Genomic DNA, 14,677 nt, shown 5'->3' on the forward strand with positions numbered 1-14,677 from the left:
TGTGGCTATCAGTGGAATATGTTTTTCTTTAGTGGGTGAGACCCACTCCTCAATGATCTCTCAGAAGTACAGACCATAGTACAAGTATTTCATTTGTTGAAAGTTAATGAAAGGCACCTAACATTTAATGTAAACAAAATAACAGATGGAAGTTGTAATGGTGAGCGGTAAGGAGGCGGACACAAGTGCGGAGAAGAGCGAGATTTACTATGGGCAAATCCAAAATCAGGGTCGTTTAATAGTCCAGGGCCATATTACCAACATGGAGAGCACGGGGATACATGCTCAAACAAACAAAACACACGAAAGCAAACAGGGGAACAGGCTATAACAAAGGCTAGGAAACACTTGGAGGCTAAGAAACACAAAGGCTAGGATAAACACAAAGGCAGGGGGGACAAACTTACGGGCTTACAAAAACATCAAAACAACCAAACACATAAACGCAATGAAGCCTAACAACCACAATGATCAGCCAACACACAGGGAACACGGCAGGGTTTCAATACATGAACTTAACAAGGTAGAAATGAGGGACAGGTGTAAGCAATCAAATGGGAACTATGACATCATTTTTGGAACTTGGAAGAGTCTAGAAGAGGAATGATATTCAATCTCTAAATGATTAATTTAAAAACAGCATTTCTTTTTATTTTGTTGGGGAAAATGGAGTAACTACAAATTTTTTGTGAAGTCATTTCCTCAAGGCATATTCTTGTTGAGAATTACAAGCCTAAATGAAACTGAGAGATGTCAGAAAGAGATCTGTTTGAGTCTGAATTCAACTGAAAGGCATATGAGAATTCAGCTAAGCCATGCCTTAAACATTTCCTCTAGGAAAATCAGTGTAATTGGTTTACCTTCAACACTGAATTAGAAGCCATGAATTACATGATATGATGGATGCATAAATATGGTCTTTTGTCTGAAGCTCCCTGCCAAGTGAAGGCTAGGGGTCAGTAGCAAGATGGCTTAGCTGTCATTTACCTTATTCAGCATGTCAACCTGTCACAGAGTCATCATCATCCCAGACCTCAACTGACTGCTTCTGCCAAGAAAAAATGAATTAATGTACTAACAACCTACAATCAACTACACCTACAATCAATGATACACAAAAGATTTATAGATATGCATCATGTACTACTGATTTACTGAAGTCTTAGCTTACAGATGAGCAAAGCTAACATATGGCACTCAAGAAATAAATAAACCTCATGGTCTTCTTTCATGAAGGCATTTAGCATGCACAAAGCAGGGTTTGTCCCTAGGCTGGACTCTACACTAAGAAAGGAGGGGTCAGTATTGAAGGATAACTAATTCTGATTGACAGGAAGCCAAAGATCAAAGCCAGGAAGCTCAGCAATCCCAGTAGTGAGGGCTAAAATCATGTTAGCCACAAAGCAGCAGCAGTGGGCCTGTGCAGCCTGGACAGCATCAGAGAGTTTTATTACCTCTGGTCCAACATAATGGGGTGCACTGCATCTCCCCACACAGCCAAATGAGCTCATCCCCTCTGCTGAGCCACTGGCCTGAACTGGACAGACAGGAGGGAAGCAGCGATGTTAACGGAACTCTCCCCAGGACCGTGGGCACATCACTGACATGCAGTCACTTTTTGGATCAAATTTCTATGTGTATGCTCTCTACAGAAACTGGTCTGTTTTTGTTCTGTTTCATGAAGGGCAAAGAGGGAAAAACACTGTTATAAAGCAAGTGTGATATTAGAAAACACTTGTCAAGTTGCAACTTTCATCTATGCATTTCTTTGTACATACTTAAATTCTCTTGGCATTCATTTTCTGATTTTATTAGAGCTCTTATTGAAGGGCCAAGCAGAAATAGTTTATGTTCAGTATTGGAAACTACATTCCAAATCTGCATTAGGCATCAGTCTACTGTGAATGCTTTATCTCCTTGGCTCATGTGTATATTACATAGGTATAATATAACCTGCCATAAAAGCTTTGAAAAAAGCTTAAATAGCATTTCCTTATATTGTATTTCAGGACAACTTTTTAGAGGACAATAAGTCTAGATGTCAGTAACTCCAAGACCAAATTTTACTCTACAACTCTGGGATTCCACTTGCAAGCTGAAAGAAACTATAAAGAAGAAAAGAACACATTTATTAGAATGAAATGTTTGAAATGTTCCATTGATTGTGTGGTGGTGTCTAAAGAGTGGATACATTTATTAGAATATCTGAAATGTTTGAAATGTTCTATTGCTTGTGTGATGGTGTGAGAGCCCAAGCATTTGGAGTATGCCTGAAGTGATTGATGAACAGCCAGTTAGAGTAAAGAACTGCAGGGCCAATTGTGTTTCCCTCACATTGCTATATAGCCAACACAAACTGGGAAGGGCAAAGACAAAACAAAAGGCAGCCAGTAATTTATTTGCTCCCTTTCACAAATGACTTGCAGTTGCTGACAGTTACAGACGGATGTTTCATATATATTTTGCATCAGTGCCATGCTCACAGTGAGACTTGGAAATATGTCAGTATCACAAATTACCACATTAGAGAAGATGAAGATAGTTTTAAATCATTTGTGATAAGCTAACACCCCAGTGACAATTAAAAAAAAAACTATGATGGTTAGGTCATGTGAAAAGCTTACAATAGAGGATCAAAAACAGCCTTGAAAATGCTTTCATTGGATAAGTCATTAGAGCTAATTAACTGCATAGTTTAAAAAAAGGTTTCTGCATAAAATGTTTATTTTTAATAAAGATGTTGTACAAAAATCAGTGACCACTTTAAGTTTTAAATTAATTTCAATGACATGCATGCAGCAACAAATTGTAACTCAAATGAAAGTAACACCTCATTAAGGGCATCAAACTGCTAAAGCTTTTATCAGTGCAAACTGTTGTTTTACTTCTCAGAAGAAATACACAAAGAAATGTTATTTCAATATAAACACATAAAAAATTCAAATACAAAGTATATAATACATATTCTTCATTCATTAAATTCCCACATCTTCACTGCTTCCCAACCACTAACAGATTTGTTTCTTTTACATATATACACTATGAATGGATGGGAGGGCAGTGTTTAAATAGAAATAATAGCACAGTTTACAAGCCCATGAGGCCACTAGCTGTTTGGTAATAAGGGGCAAGCATATTAAAAGCATGAGCCCCACAGAGTTTGTCTTCTTAGCCAGGAACGTCTCCTATTTATTACCATTATTTCTTGGCAAGATACTTAATTAAGCAGCCATTCATATGAGAGAAAAAAACAGTATGCCAAAATGGACCAACACTTTCATAGGTACAAACAAAGATGCCAGTGAGTGGTTACATCCAAGAATCGAAGGTCTTCTGTGACCCAGAGTTAATTTGGATTCCTTCACCCCAGTAGTCTCTTTTCTTCAAGTGTAAAAGAGGTGCAACTTTCTGAAGCCTAGCCACAGCTTGCCAATAAAAAACTGGGAGTACAGCAAGGGAGTGTTAGCTCTTCCCTTCACAATTTATTCTCTGATTCACTCAGTAACAGCGTCCTAGTGGGCTCTTGGGCTTTAATGCAGATTTAAGGCACATTCATGTATGAAGTGAAAGGGAGTCTCCAGTGGCGTCCCCAAGGGCCAGAGGAGGTGTTTAATGGTGTGCCACTACTGAAACAGCCAGGCTATTAAAGCCCTCTCCACTGGACCCCAGTGCATTCAAAGAAATGCATTGTAGGCATGGAGGTGCACACATGGCAAATAGATAGATAGATAGATAGATAGATAGATAGATAGATAGATAGATAGATAGATAGATAGATAGATAGATAGATAGATAGATAGATAGATAGATAGATAGATAGATAGATAGATAGATAGATAGATAGATAGATGGATAGATAGATAAAACCAGGTGATCAAACAAGGTGATCGACTCATTCCCTGCTGGGTGTCATGAACTGAATGCCATTACTGAAAGCAAACAAAAATATATAAAACTTGAATTGAATGACTTGCTTTATATCAGCATCTCATGCAATTAAACATTTTTTTTAAGGTTTTAAATATTTTACACTAAACAAAAGAATATTCTAGCTTTCTGTATATAACACTATTAAATTTGGCATATCATTCATTCAATGAAACTTCAATATATATTATAAATTATTATTATAAATATATTATATTATATTTTACTTACAGACAAAATGAGGTAGAAGATAGTAGGCCTCAATGCATTAAGCCGGAAAAGATTTTTAACACTTGTTGGGGACAAAAAGAATTTGTTGCAAACAATAAGATATTGCTTTTACTGACTCTAAATAGAGCAGTGACTCTACATCTGAGTGTAATCCCAACATATCTAAGAAAGGTACCTTTGAGGGACAAATACAGAGCTCACCGTCATCACTGAAGTTTCACAAGTTTCTGTCGGACCGGTAAAGCCTACTGTAGTTAGCTCTTCACAGCTCCTGTTGGTTGGTAAGAGCGTACGTCAGCAAATCACTCAGCATATGGCTTGTCCCATGCTTTGTGGCCAGAAGAAACAAGTAGATATTCAACAGGTTAACTAAGGTATAGCAGAATCGTTGGTTGTCAGACTTGACTTTTTATTACTTTAGCTCTTAGCTGAATGAAAAGGAAAAACAACCTCAAACGGAAATGATATATATGGCACTGTTTTTTCAGCGATGATGACTACGCATGAGCAATCTACATAGGATAAGATTTTTAAATCCTTTAGATCGTTTACGCGCTGCTTGCTATCTCAAAACCCCTTAAATCTTAGAATTGTTTTTCTTTTGCTTAATATGGCGTTTAAACAAGTCTTTTTGGTGCATCTGCTAACTTTTTGGATCAGTTCTGTACTTAGCTGGGCAGCATCAGAATCAGGTTTGAGAGTTGCGCGCGACAGTGATGTGTTGGATATGCCAACTGCTCTCGATCACAGTTCGACAGCGGACGTTGTTTCACAACATATGTTCAAGCTCTACGATAAATACAGCAGAGATATCCATGGATCTAAAGATGAGAATACAGTGAGAAGTTTTAAAGCTAAGCCTGGTAAGTTGGTTTATGTTCCTGTTTTTTAACAGAGTGCGAATTCTCAAGTTTTATAATTTTACTGTTGTAATACATACGTACAGTGTTCTGCATATTATGGCATATTCTCAGTGGCACATACTGTGGAAAACTGAATAGCATTTGGAATGTATTGCTGTGTCAACATCCCATATGCGTGCTGGGTTTAAAATTTTCAGAGGCCATTATCCACGTAACTGTTCATAAGGGGGTAACGCGTCCCCTGCCATTAGCTGTCGTCTCAGAGACTGTCTATAATGATTTAAACTAGACAGACACTTTGCAAAAAAACTATGCATAATCTCGTTCAGTATGTACGCCATATGCGTACAATATGATGGTTACACCAGGAGCACAAAAGAAATTCGAATTTCAGTCTATTTTCATTCATTCATTCATTCATTCATTCATTCATTCATTCATTCGTTGCAGTTCCTTAAAGAACATTCATTAATTGACAATACTTTAAAAATAGGGTTTAGTACAAAAAATTAAGTCTGTGACAGATCTTGATGGGAATTAAGAAATGTGAGAGATTAAGAGATTACATTATTATGATCTTCTAAGTAGATTCATAAGGAATCTTAAATAATCACATCCTTGTAATACTAGCTGCTCAAATGTAATATATTATCACACTCTTTTGTGCTTTCTTAGCAACCTGTAGACTGAACAACAAGCTTGTTATTCAAGTCCATTTTCATGATGAATATGTAACTCAGCAATTGCTGTCCATTTCCCTGCAGAAAACATAGAGCAAAGAGTTCTGTACCATCTGAATCTCACTTCCCTCCAAGATTCGGAAGTGATTCTTACCAGCACACTTCACTTCTTCTTTGACAAACGTCCACGCCAGAGGTCCTGGTTCTGCAAGCGCTTCAAAAACCCCTCCTGTCACATCCAGAACCTCCACCACTTTCCCTCTTTTCGTCTCCTTTTCCGATGTCCTTCTGCCAATACTCCTGTGGGATCATCTCTTTGGAACATCACTTTATATCCACACAGAAGGGGGATATGGCATACCAGGGATATATCTCATATTATAAAAGAGGCAAGACATAGGAATCATTTTATGATAACACTGGAGTTTGACTATGGAGAAAATTATCAGAGGTATCAGGAACAGCTTTCAGCATCTATCCTCCCATATATACTTGTATATGCCAATGACCTAGCCATATCAGAACCCAACAGTATAGCATTGAGCTTACAGCGGTATGATCCCTTTCCTGCAAATGAGCAGACTACTCAGTCTCCAAACTCCTCACCTGATATACGGGTCAAGCGGGACTTATATTTTGCCGACCCCATTCAGAACAATGAACTCCCTGATGTGGAATATGACAATTTCAAGCAGCATGATATGTGGGAAAGCACTTACCTGGTACTGAAGCCAAAGTCCTCCAACAAGGAGCGGCGAAAGAAAGGCCAGGAGCATGCTGACGGACTGGGCAAGTCTCAGGTTCTCAGCTTTGATGAGAAAACCATGAAGAAAGCACGGAGGAGACAGTGGAGAGAGCCTCGCAGCTGTTCCAGGAGGTACCTCAAGGTGGACTTTGCAGACATTGGCTGGAGTGAGTGGATCTTGTCCCCTAAGTCATTTGATGCTTACTACTGCGCTGGAACATGTGAATTCCCCATACCTAAGGTCAGAACAATCGACAATACACTGGACATTAGGAATTCACATATGTTAGAACGAATAGTTCAGACATATTGAAATATTTAAAAATGATTTAGAAAGCCTCTAGTAGCCAGAAACTCTGAACAAAGAATCCCTTCAGAGGGTATTCAGTTCCAGCATAACTGAAGCACATAAGCTTTATGTGTAATTACATTCACATAATGTTAACCTTAATGGGGGAGGGGATGGGCTTTTGAACACATTTTCTTGATTTCCTTTCTTTCCCCTACTTGAAATAAACCAGCTGTGGAAATGTTCAGAATAGAGGGTGATATATGAAAACTGTTTCTTCCTACTCACTAAACAGAACCAAAATAAAATTTGTTTTATTTTAGGTAAGATTTCTAGGTATTTTAGGTAGGATCTTTATCTAAACTTTAAATATTTCTTCATTCTTATTTTGTTTTGTTTTTTTCTTTTAGGTTGTTCGCCCTTCCAACCATGCAACTATCCAGAGTATAGTGAAGACGGTTGGTATCATTCCAGGCATCCCAGAGCCCTGCTGTGTACCTGAGAAAATGAACTCTCTTGTGGTAATGTTCCTGGATGAGTCCAAGAACATTGTATTAAAAATCTACCCCAACATGTCTGTGGAGACGTGTGCCTGTCGGTAGATTCAATGGTCATTAGTATGGTCACAGATATGAAAAGACAAGACCAGAACTACAAGTGAATAGGCATATTGCCAGTAGTTCACATCTATTGTACAATGCACATTACAAAGTTACAAAGTTACATTGATGAGGGCCATGCACCCTCCATGTACACTGTTTATTGTGACCTCCGGTTTTATAAATCAGTAGTTTCTTTTTTATCTGTGACCTGTGTTTTTTTGGTGGACACATTTCTATGAGAAAAATCATATGTGTTAAATGTATTAACAAAATGGTTTGGATGTTCATCAGTTATTGTATTGCTGCTTTCTTTATGTATACAACATCAAGTCATTATGTTGAGGCACTTCTTTGGTCATGATTATGAGTTTTGGGCTATACTCTGTATCATTCATACACCAGTAAAAGGTTTAATTATTGAAATTACAGTGTAAAAATGTAGTGGTGGAAGAAGAGTTTGTTTAAATGAAATGTTTGGAATTAAACTCTATGTCAGTAGTAAATGATAATACTCTTAATGCTGCAAGTTCAACAATAGTTAATAAATGCTTGATATTTGAGTTACTTTATATAGCATATAAAATTCAAAACACATACAAGTTTCTGAACTGAGTTTTCATGTCAAGAATGTATAAAATATCTTAAGCAGAACTTATTACTTTGTGATCCAGTCTCAATACTACTAAAATGGCTTTGCTAAGCATTGAACTAATTATAGTCCACTTGTACTGAAAAGTTATATTTTATATTTTTCAAAGTGGTTGTATATCAGAATCAGACTACTCACTAAGGTCATGGATGTTTCTAAATCTTCTAAGAGTTTGTGTTGCTCTTAGATACATAATACAAGAATACAAAACCACCCCAATCATGAATAATGATGTGAATGTCTGCTATAATCTCTATATTCATTTCTAAATAGTATTTAATAAGTTACTTAATTCTGGATGAATGTGTCTTTAAGTAAAATATGTTGATTCACTATGATATATTTTAGATCATGCTGTATTTTTGTACGTTTTAAATTATGAAATTAAATTAGCCATATGTATGGTAAAATGTAGAATAAAAATATATACATATATCAAAATTGCATTACTAAGAGCCCTTTTTGTATACTAGCATGCTGTCCTGCTGTGTTCTAAACAAAAGTTTAATTCACAAGCATTTCTTTTAAAGATCACTGCGTAACAAGCAGAGGGCATGCATTTACTCTATGAAAGTATCACTCTCCACTTCAACATCAAAGAAAGGTACAGGTGGGTCTTCCCTTCCCCCATCCTCACTTCATACCCACTTCAAGAACATCAGGTCTCTAAGAACAGGATGTTAACATTTTCCCTAACAGATGATGTCACTCATTTCAAACACCCTTTGGCTAAAGATATGCTACTGACAGCAAACAGAAAAGTTACTGTTGAATTTGAATAGTCGGAATTTGTTTGAGCTATAAAAAGAGATGCCACTTGAATATGTCATGTTAAGGACTGAGGTCTTTTCTTCCACTAGAAGACTTGCTGTTTTATTTTTCTAAACCTTTACTATTAGTTGATTATATTTCCAAAATATGTGTTAAACACTTAAACGGAAATTTGATTGTTATGAGACTTTTTAAAGTTTTGTGTCTTGTTTATGACTGCAGTAGATTTATTTCAAGTTGTATGTTACAGTTAAAATGATTTTACACTGTTCTGCTGATGAGAGTGGACTTTTTTTAGAAGCTGGTGATAACATGATGACAGCATGAATCTGTTTCTTTTGAACAATCTGAACTGGTTTAATTACTGCAAACTCCCCACTTACTATGTTTAATTAATATAGCAAGATTAAAATCATCCAATCTTTCAGTGATTTCATAAAAGGAAAGAGGCAAAGATCAATGCATTACTAAGTATACTGTTTTATTCTTTCCAGAGAGTGTTCATTTTCTGTTGCATCTTAGTCCCACTGGGAACCACTATTAGCTACTTATAACCAGTGGCAATTGTAGACATGATACTCCTACAAAGTACTTTCATAATATTCATATCAACTCTTGGGCACCAGAGGCTTCATCAGTATGCAAATGAGAGAAAATCACTTAATACCTAAGCAGATGGAGTCCTTTATTAGTGGACAGACCTTTTTATATGTACACTGGAAAGCCTTTTTCCTCTGCTGATTACTCTAATAAGTAATAAATGTAAGTTTAAATAAATAAGTAAGAAGGCTATTGATGTTAGGTGTTAATGAATGCAATATTATGCAATTTGATTGTTTAATTTTCTCACAAATGTAAAAGGCACCATGGCAGCTTATATATCTTTACGAGCCATCAATATCCTGACTTTCCTATGAAGTCTCTCTGACTTCTAAGTTGCTTAGGACTCGCCTCATTCACCAGCCACAGAGATGTTTTGTTGGCTTTAATGAGTGAGAGCCTCACTACATTTTCAAAGATGCATAGAAACCTAATATTTGGAAATGTACATTACAAGAAAGAGGTTATGTGTTACAATATGTGTTACAAACACATATGACCTATTCTAAGTTTATTATTTGATAAATATATTGAAGAATTTTGTGCTCTCCTCAGATAATATGTAAGTTTGCTGCAGGTATCCTTGTTCAAAATTTAGTTAAGAGTGCACTCTACAGGACTATGATAGTTTGTGTGTATGTGTGTGTACATGTGTGTGTGTGTGTGTGTGTGTGTGTGTGTGTGTGTGTGTGTGTGTGTGTGTGTGTGTGTGTGTGTGTGTGTGTGTGTGAGTGAACATGCACGCACACACGCATGTGCATGCCCTCTATAGTTCTTTTCACATGATGTGATAATAAACTGATACTCATAGATTTAGGAAAATTATTAGCCCATTTTTATTTCCTAATAATTTACACACACACATGCATTTTTATCCTGGACTTTCATAACAGCATGAAGAGCAAAATGCATCCTGTCCAACATTAGGAGGAATACATTTCTGAATTATGCTTTACTGGTTTATTATTATAGAACAAGAAATAATTTCCTTCCTTCAAATCACTTTCTTCATTTACTTAAAATGTTGTGTATTGTATCATCTTATGATGATTTGGCAATGTATTTTGCTTACACTAATATTGAGTTTACAAAACAAAACAAAAAAAAAAGGGAAAAAGTAAAAGAAATGTGGCAAACCTAACCACTATAGATGTTCTCTTAAAACACCATCAACCCTTCCCAATAGACAGCTAATACCAGCAGACTAATATTAGCCTGTATTTAAGGTTGGCTTCCTGTCATTTGGCCAAATAGCTACAGTGGTTACTAACTTGATTCCTGCAAACCCATCGTTCCAGATCTTGTACTGAAACCTGTGTAGATAGGTATCAGTGCTTCAGTCAGAACTCAGACAAGCATGACCTAGGGGGAACCAGAATCAGCCACCAGAAAACCAACCATGCAATTGATGAACATATAAAATTTGCCCTTGTTATCCTTGAAGGCAGTTTCCAAAAAATTCTTCAAAATCTTTCATGAAACTATTCATGAAAAGCACTAGTGCGGATATTGCTTCAGAATGTAATTATGTGAATTTAGAGGAAATGGGTGTTATAAACCATGTTGTTTCAATAACTCTATAGGGAAATAAAAAATCATAACAAAGACCTACACTTTGTCCTATTTGATTGAGGCAATATATTTTGTTGCATTTGTACTAGATAAAATAAACAAATATAACTACTTGATGTGTAGGCAATTTCCATAATGTGTTTATTTCATTCCATTAAGAAGTCCATCCTTTTTAAGAGATCAGAATGACACAATCAGAGAGTGAAGGCCTGTTAATGATACGATGTGTCACAGCAAATACCATAACTTCATAATACCCCCTCCTCCAAAAAAGAAAACTTGAAAGAAAGCCTTTGTAAATGAATACATATTATTTGTCTTTTGTTGTTGTAATGATGCAATGATGAAAATTTAGCAAGTCCTTATAGATTTGTCAGAGATGATTACTATCACCATAGTGCATAAACTAATATTTGTTAGATACAGTAGCCTACTCATTTAAGGGGATAATGCTTTTGTCTGAAATAAATACTATAGCTAATGGTTTAGTCGGGCTGTTAGAGAAGTAAATTAACTTCAGTGCTTAGGACACAATATCAAATATCACCTATTTTAAATATCTACATATCTACCGTTCCTGAGATTTATAAGGCACGATTTAACTAGATGTAGTATACCGTTATATGGAGATGCCGTTATGGATCTCTGTGGCCATCTTGTGGAGATACTTTGAATTATCGTGCATTATCAGTGTCACTTAGAATCAATGCAAATTGTGACTCCGACTCTGAGGACACATTTGAAACAGCTCTCCGCACATGCAGACTTTTGACGATAGGGAGAATAGTACTCCATCAAATTTTGAAATTATTATTTTCATTTCCAGTGATGGGTCATGCCGATCAAGCTTATATTAAATCCTTTGCTTAATCAAAGCAAAAACATGACGTAGCCTAATCTATCATTTATCTTATAAAATGAATACCTATATTCCATTCAATTTGTATTTTTGTATTTGTATTCATAGTTTCACGTTTCGTATATGAAGATTTTACTGTAGTCTATCCTATAGAGCCAACAAATAAGCTTACCGGGCATCCCCATTCAACAACAGCTAAGACTAAAACTTATATTTATGCTTCTACGATATCACCGTCTAGAGGGACGAACTAAACCTTATAGTGAAGTACCAAAAAGGTCTTTGTGAGTTCATTTTTCAGTTGTGAGAAGTCATGTGACGTGAGAGATGGTGTCGCTCACGAAAGTACTCATTACAGATTGGACAGGTGAGTTTCTCTTCTCTTCTCCTCCGCACCTGAGACTCTGCGGAGAATTCCTTTTTATGATGTGACCGCATGTGAAACACCAAGTCAGAGGTCATTCGAAATGAAAGATTGCATTTAGCACACCAGTTCTGCACTGAAACACCCAGTGAGCTGAAAGTAGGAGGAAGAAGGGTCAAGGAAGGGTTGTCTTGTAACTGGCCGTTTATGTTCGTGGTCCAGTGCTCCGGTGTGAAATTAAATGAGCCTTTTGTTGTCATTGGAGCGGACACCATCGTTTGCGGATCACACTGAAACAGGTGAGAGGCCAACATATTTCTATATCCAACAACAATCTTTGAGTTGTACGTATCTGAAATATCCGGGAGTTTTTGTGGGCTACATATTGGAGGGGCTGGACGCTGTGGTCCTTCGACGATGAAACGCTTGCTGGGTTTACAAAATGCACTCTTTTGTTCCTCGTGGGTACTCCCCGGTAGAATGAATGAAAATGCACTGGAATCGGACTGAAGACCCATATGCGCTTTCCCGTCTGGCTGGTAGCTTGACCCAGAAAGATTTTGCCTTACTGCACCTTTGAGGAGATGGGTCTGTTCATATCTGTGTTCTGTTGGTTTTCCAGTATTGGAACTGCTTTTGCCGCTCTTTTCGTAAATTGATAAACCGCCCTCGGTTAATTTCATGGTAGGTTCCATAAAGTCATGGCCATATGGGTATCCTTTGTTGATATCCGTTATGTTTGTGTAATTAGTGATATTAGTTTTCTCCAGTAGAACAGTTTTTCTGTTCCGTGGACTTAAAGTTTCTTCGGGTTTCCTTTTTCGTGTCGACAAATTGTCCTCAGCAGAGCAAGATTTTTTATGTTCCAGGTCTCTTGCAATGTTGTGAAAATCGGTGACTTTGCGCTGTCGCTTCACTTCAGTTTGCTTCTGTTCGTTATCTGTTCGTATTATGTCGGCTTTTACTTGCGCACACAAAAAGCGACAGTGAGCAAGAAATGGATTTTCGTTCTTGAAAACTTGACCGCATCTGCCACACAAGAAGTCTGTATGAAAGATAAATTATATACTGATGCGTGAATAACAAACCTATCAGTATAATTAGAACTCGATACAAACGTTATAACTAGTAGTAAATGTAGTTAAATAGCTTATCATGATATTATGAGCATCTTCATTACCAAAACCAACGTCAATTATTTTCACCTTCTGAAAGGGCCCCTGTTTTGACGTCACTGAATCCAAGAAGACGAGACAGCTCTTCATCATACCAAACAAGCAGTTCTTCTCCTTGCCTCACATCTCGAATAGTCCGAAAAAACAGTTGGCCACTCTTCAGATAGGCTTCTGTGTTTTGCTCCTCTGTGTTCATTGCAGGCTGTACTAATCTTAACCAGGGAACTACCAAAGGCGAGCTCTTCATAGCCTCAGGATCTACCTGTTGATCGATTTTATGACATAATATGCACAAATTATACACATATTAAAGAACAGGTATAATAGCGCTTGGTTTCACTTCAAGCAAAATAACCAAGGCTACCATAAACCTAAACAGATTATTAATTCTAAATACAATTTCCAAGAAACTTACCAATAAAACTGTATGAATAACTTACCCGAAATACATAGGATTTCTCTTTTTTGTCAAACGATTTCAAGGCAATGAAAGCAATTGTGTCATAAAACGTATTGTGAAGAACACAGGGTCCGAAAGATGTTCCAGCCGCTATATCCTGTGTAACTTGGACACTGGTAAAGAAATCAGGGACATGATGGTGGAGAAATTTGCTGTCGTTAGTCCAAAGAGAGCGTGGCATAAAGCTCTGCTCCATCGTTAAGTCCTGAAAAGTGTATATCAATAGTTAGCTATCAGTAAAATAATCAGAATAAAGACCTAAAAGCAGCATTCCAAAACTTACATCAACTATTTCGGGTTGCTGCACTCCATTAATATACATTTAATATAGGTATATGAATATAATTGAACAACATTTTTGAATGAATTAATATGGCATAGTATATATATATATATATATATATATATATATATATATAAACCAGTAAAACATATCACACAAGCAGTTGGATTGTGTCACCTAGCATTTCAGTTTTCAATTTCATCTCGTCATTCTGAATCCAGATGACGCTTGCTGCCCTAAGATGATTGTTAAAGTATAATAAATAACTGAAAAATTACTTCATTTTACTGTTAATTCAATTTTTAATACTAAATTATGTGTATTGAGCAGTTACACCCGGTAAATGCTATCACCCAGTTTATTTACAAATGAAAAGACCTCTGATGTCGAAGAATTCGAATGAGCAACTTACAGATATTAGATGCTCCAAAGAAATTGATCAAGCAGACGGCCTTTGCGGCGGAGTGCGACCAGAGCGACGTCTTCTCTCGACTAGGCTCTACACGATCTTATCCACACTGAGGATGATCTCTGAGACGTGATGGCCCTTTGAGGCGCGCTCCCGTTCTGCTCAAATCCTCTGGTGGCGTTTTGATTTGTGCCTCTG

The 14,677-nt window shown here is 36.8% G+C and overlaps 2 protein-coding genes and 1 long non-coding RNA gene across 3 annotated transcripts; 1 reads left to right on the forward strand and 2 right to left on the reverse strand.

The window, feature by feature from the left end:
- Window positions 1-3,802: 3,802 nt before the first annotated feature.
- Window positions 3,803-5,926, reverse strand: LOC118242194. The gene is made up of 3 exons (XR_004776635.1): window positions 5,856-5,926; window positions 4,159-4,429; window positions 3,803-3,929 (listed from the first exon to the last, which is right to left on the reverse strand). It is a non-coding gene; the product is annotated as an uncharacterized LOC118242194 (long non-coding RNA).
- On the forward strand, window positions 4,445-8,373 carry gdf10a (growth differentiation factor 10a). Its single transcript, XM_027009533.2, has 3 exons — window positions 4,445-5,021; window positions 5,786-6,687; window positions 7,146-8,373. Exons 1-3 carry the CDS (start codon window positions 4,769-4,771, stop codon window positions 7,335-7,337), a joined length of 1,347 nt encoding a protein of 448 aa, XP_026865334.1. The 5' UTR covers window positions 4,445-4,768; the 3' UTR covers window positions 7,338-8,373.
- A 1,801-nt stretch (window positions 8,374-10,174) lies between these two features.
- prdm8 (PR domain containing 8) lies at window positions 10,175-14,625 on the reverse strand. Its single transcript, XM_027012395.2, has 4 exons — window positions 14,483-14,625; window positions 13,768-13,992; window positions 13,358-13,589; window positions 10,175-13,197 (listed from the first exon to the last, which is right to left on the reverse strand). Exons 2-4 carry the CDS (start codon window positions 13,981-13,983, stop codon window positions 12,086-12,088), a joined length of 1,560 nt encoding a protein of 519 aa, XP_026868196.2. The 5' UTR covers window positions 13,984-13,992; window positions 14,483-14,625; the 3' UTR covers window positions 10,175-12,085.
- Between the last annotated feature and the right edge of the window lie 52 nt (window positions 14,626-14,677).

The sequence above is a fragment of the Electrophorus electricus genome, chromosome 11 (assembly GCF_013358815.1).
Source record: "Electrophorus electricus isolate fEleEle1 chromosome 11, fEleEle1.pri, whole genome shotgun sequence".
Classification (NCBI taxonomy): Eukaryota; Metazoa; Chordata; class Actinopteri; order Gymnotiformes; family Gymnotidae; genus Electrophorus; species Electrophorus electricus.

What these genes read in the sequence shown, in the direction of transcription:
- prdm8 (XM_027012395.2), bottom strand. Translation starts at nt 13,983, where the DNA reads ATGGAGCAGAGCTTTATGCCACGCTCTCTTTGGACTAACGACAGCAAA. An exon ending in AGAAATCCTATGTATTTCGG is followed by an intron (nt 13,590 to 13,767) that starts GTAAGTTATTCA and finishes ATCGATCAACAG; the next exon opens with GTAGATCCTGAGGCTATGAA. An exon ending in AACAGGGGCCCTTTCAGAAG is followed by an intron (nt 13,198 to 13,357) that starts GTGAAAATAATT and finishes TCTTTCATACAG; the next exon opens with ACTTCTTGTGTGGCAGATGC.
- gdf10a (XM_027009533.2), top strand. Translation starts at nt 4,769, where the DNA reads ATGGCGTTTAAACAAGTCTTTTTGGTGCATCTGCTAACTTTTTGGATC. An exon ending in AAGTTTTAAAGCTAAGCCTG is followed by an intron (nt 5,022 to 5,785) that starts GTAAGTTGGTTT and finishes ATTTCCCTGCAG; the next exon opens with AAAACATAGAGCAAAGAGTT. An exon ending in GTGAATTCCCCATACCTAAG is followed by an intron (nt 6,688 to 7,145) that starts GTCAGAACAATC and finishes TTTTTCTTTTAG; the next exon opens with GTTGTTCGCCCTTCCAACCA.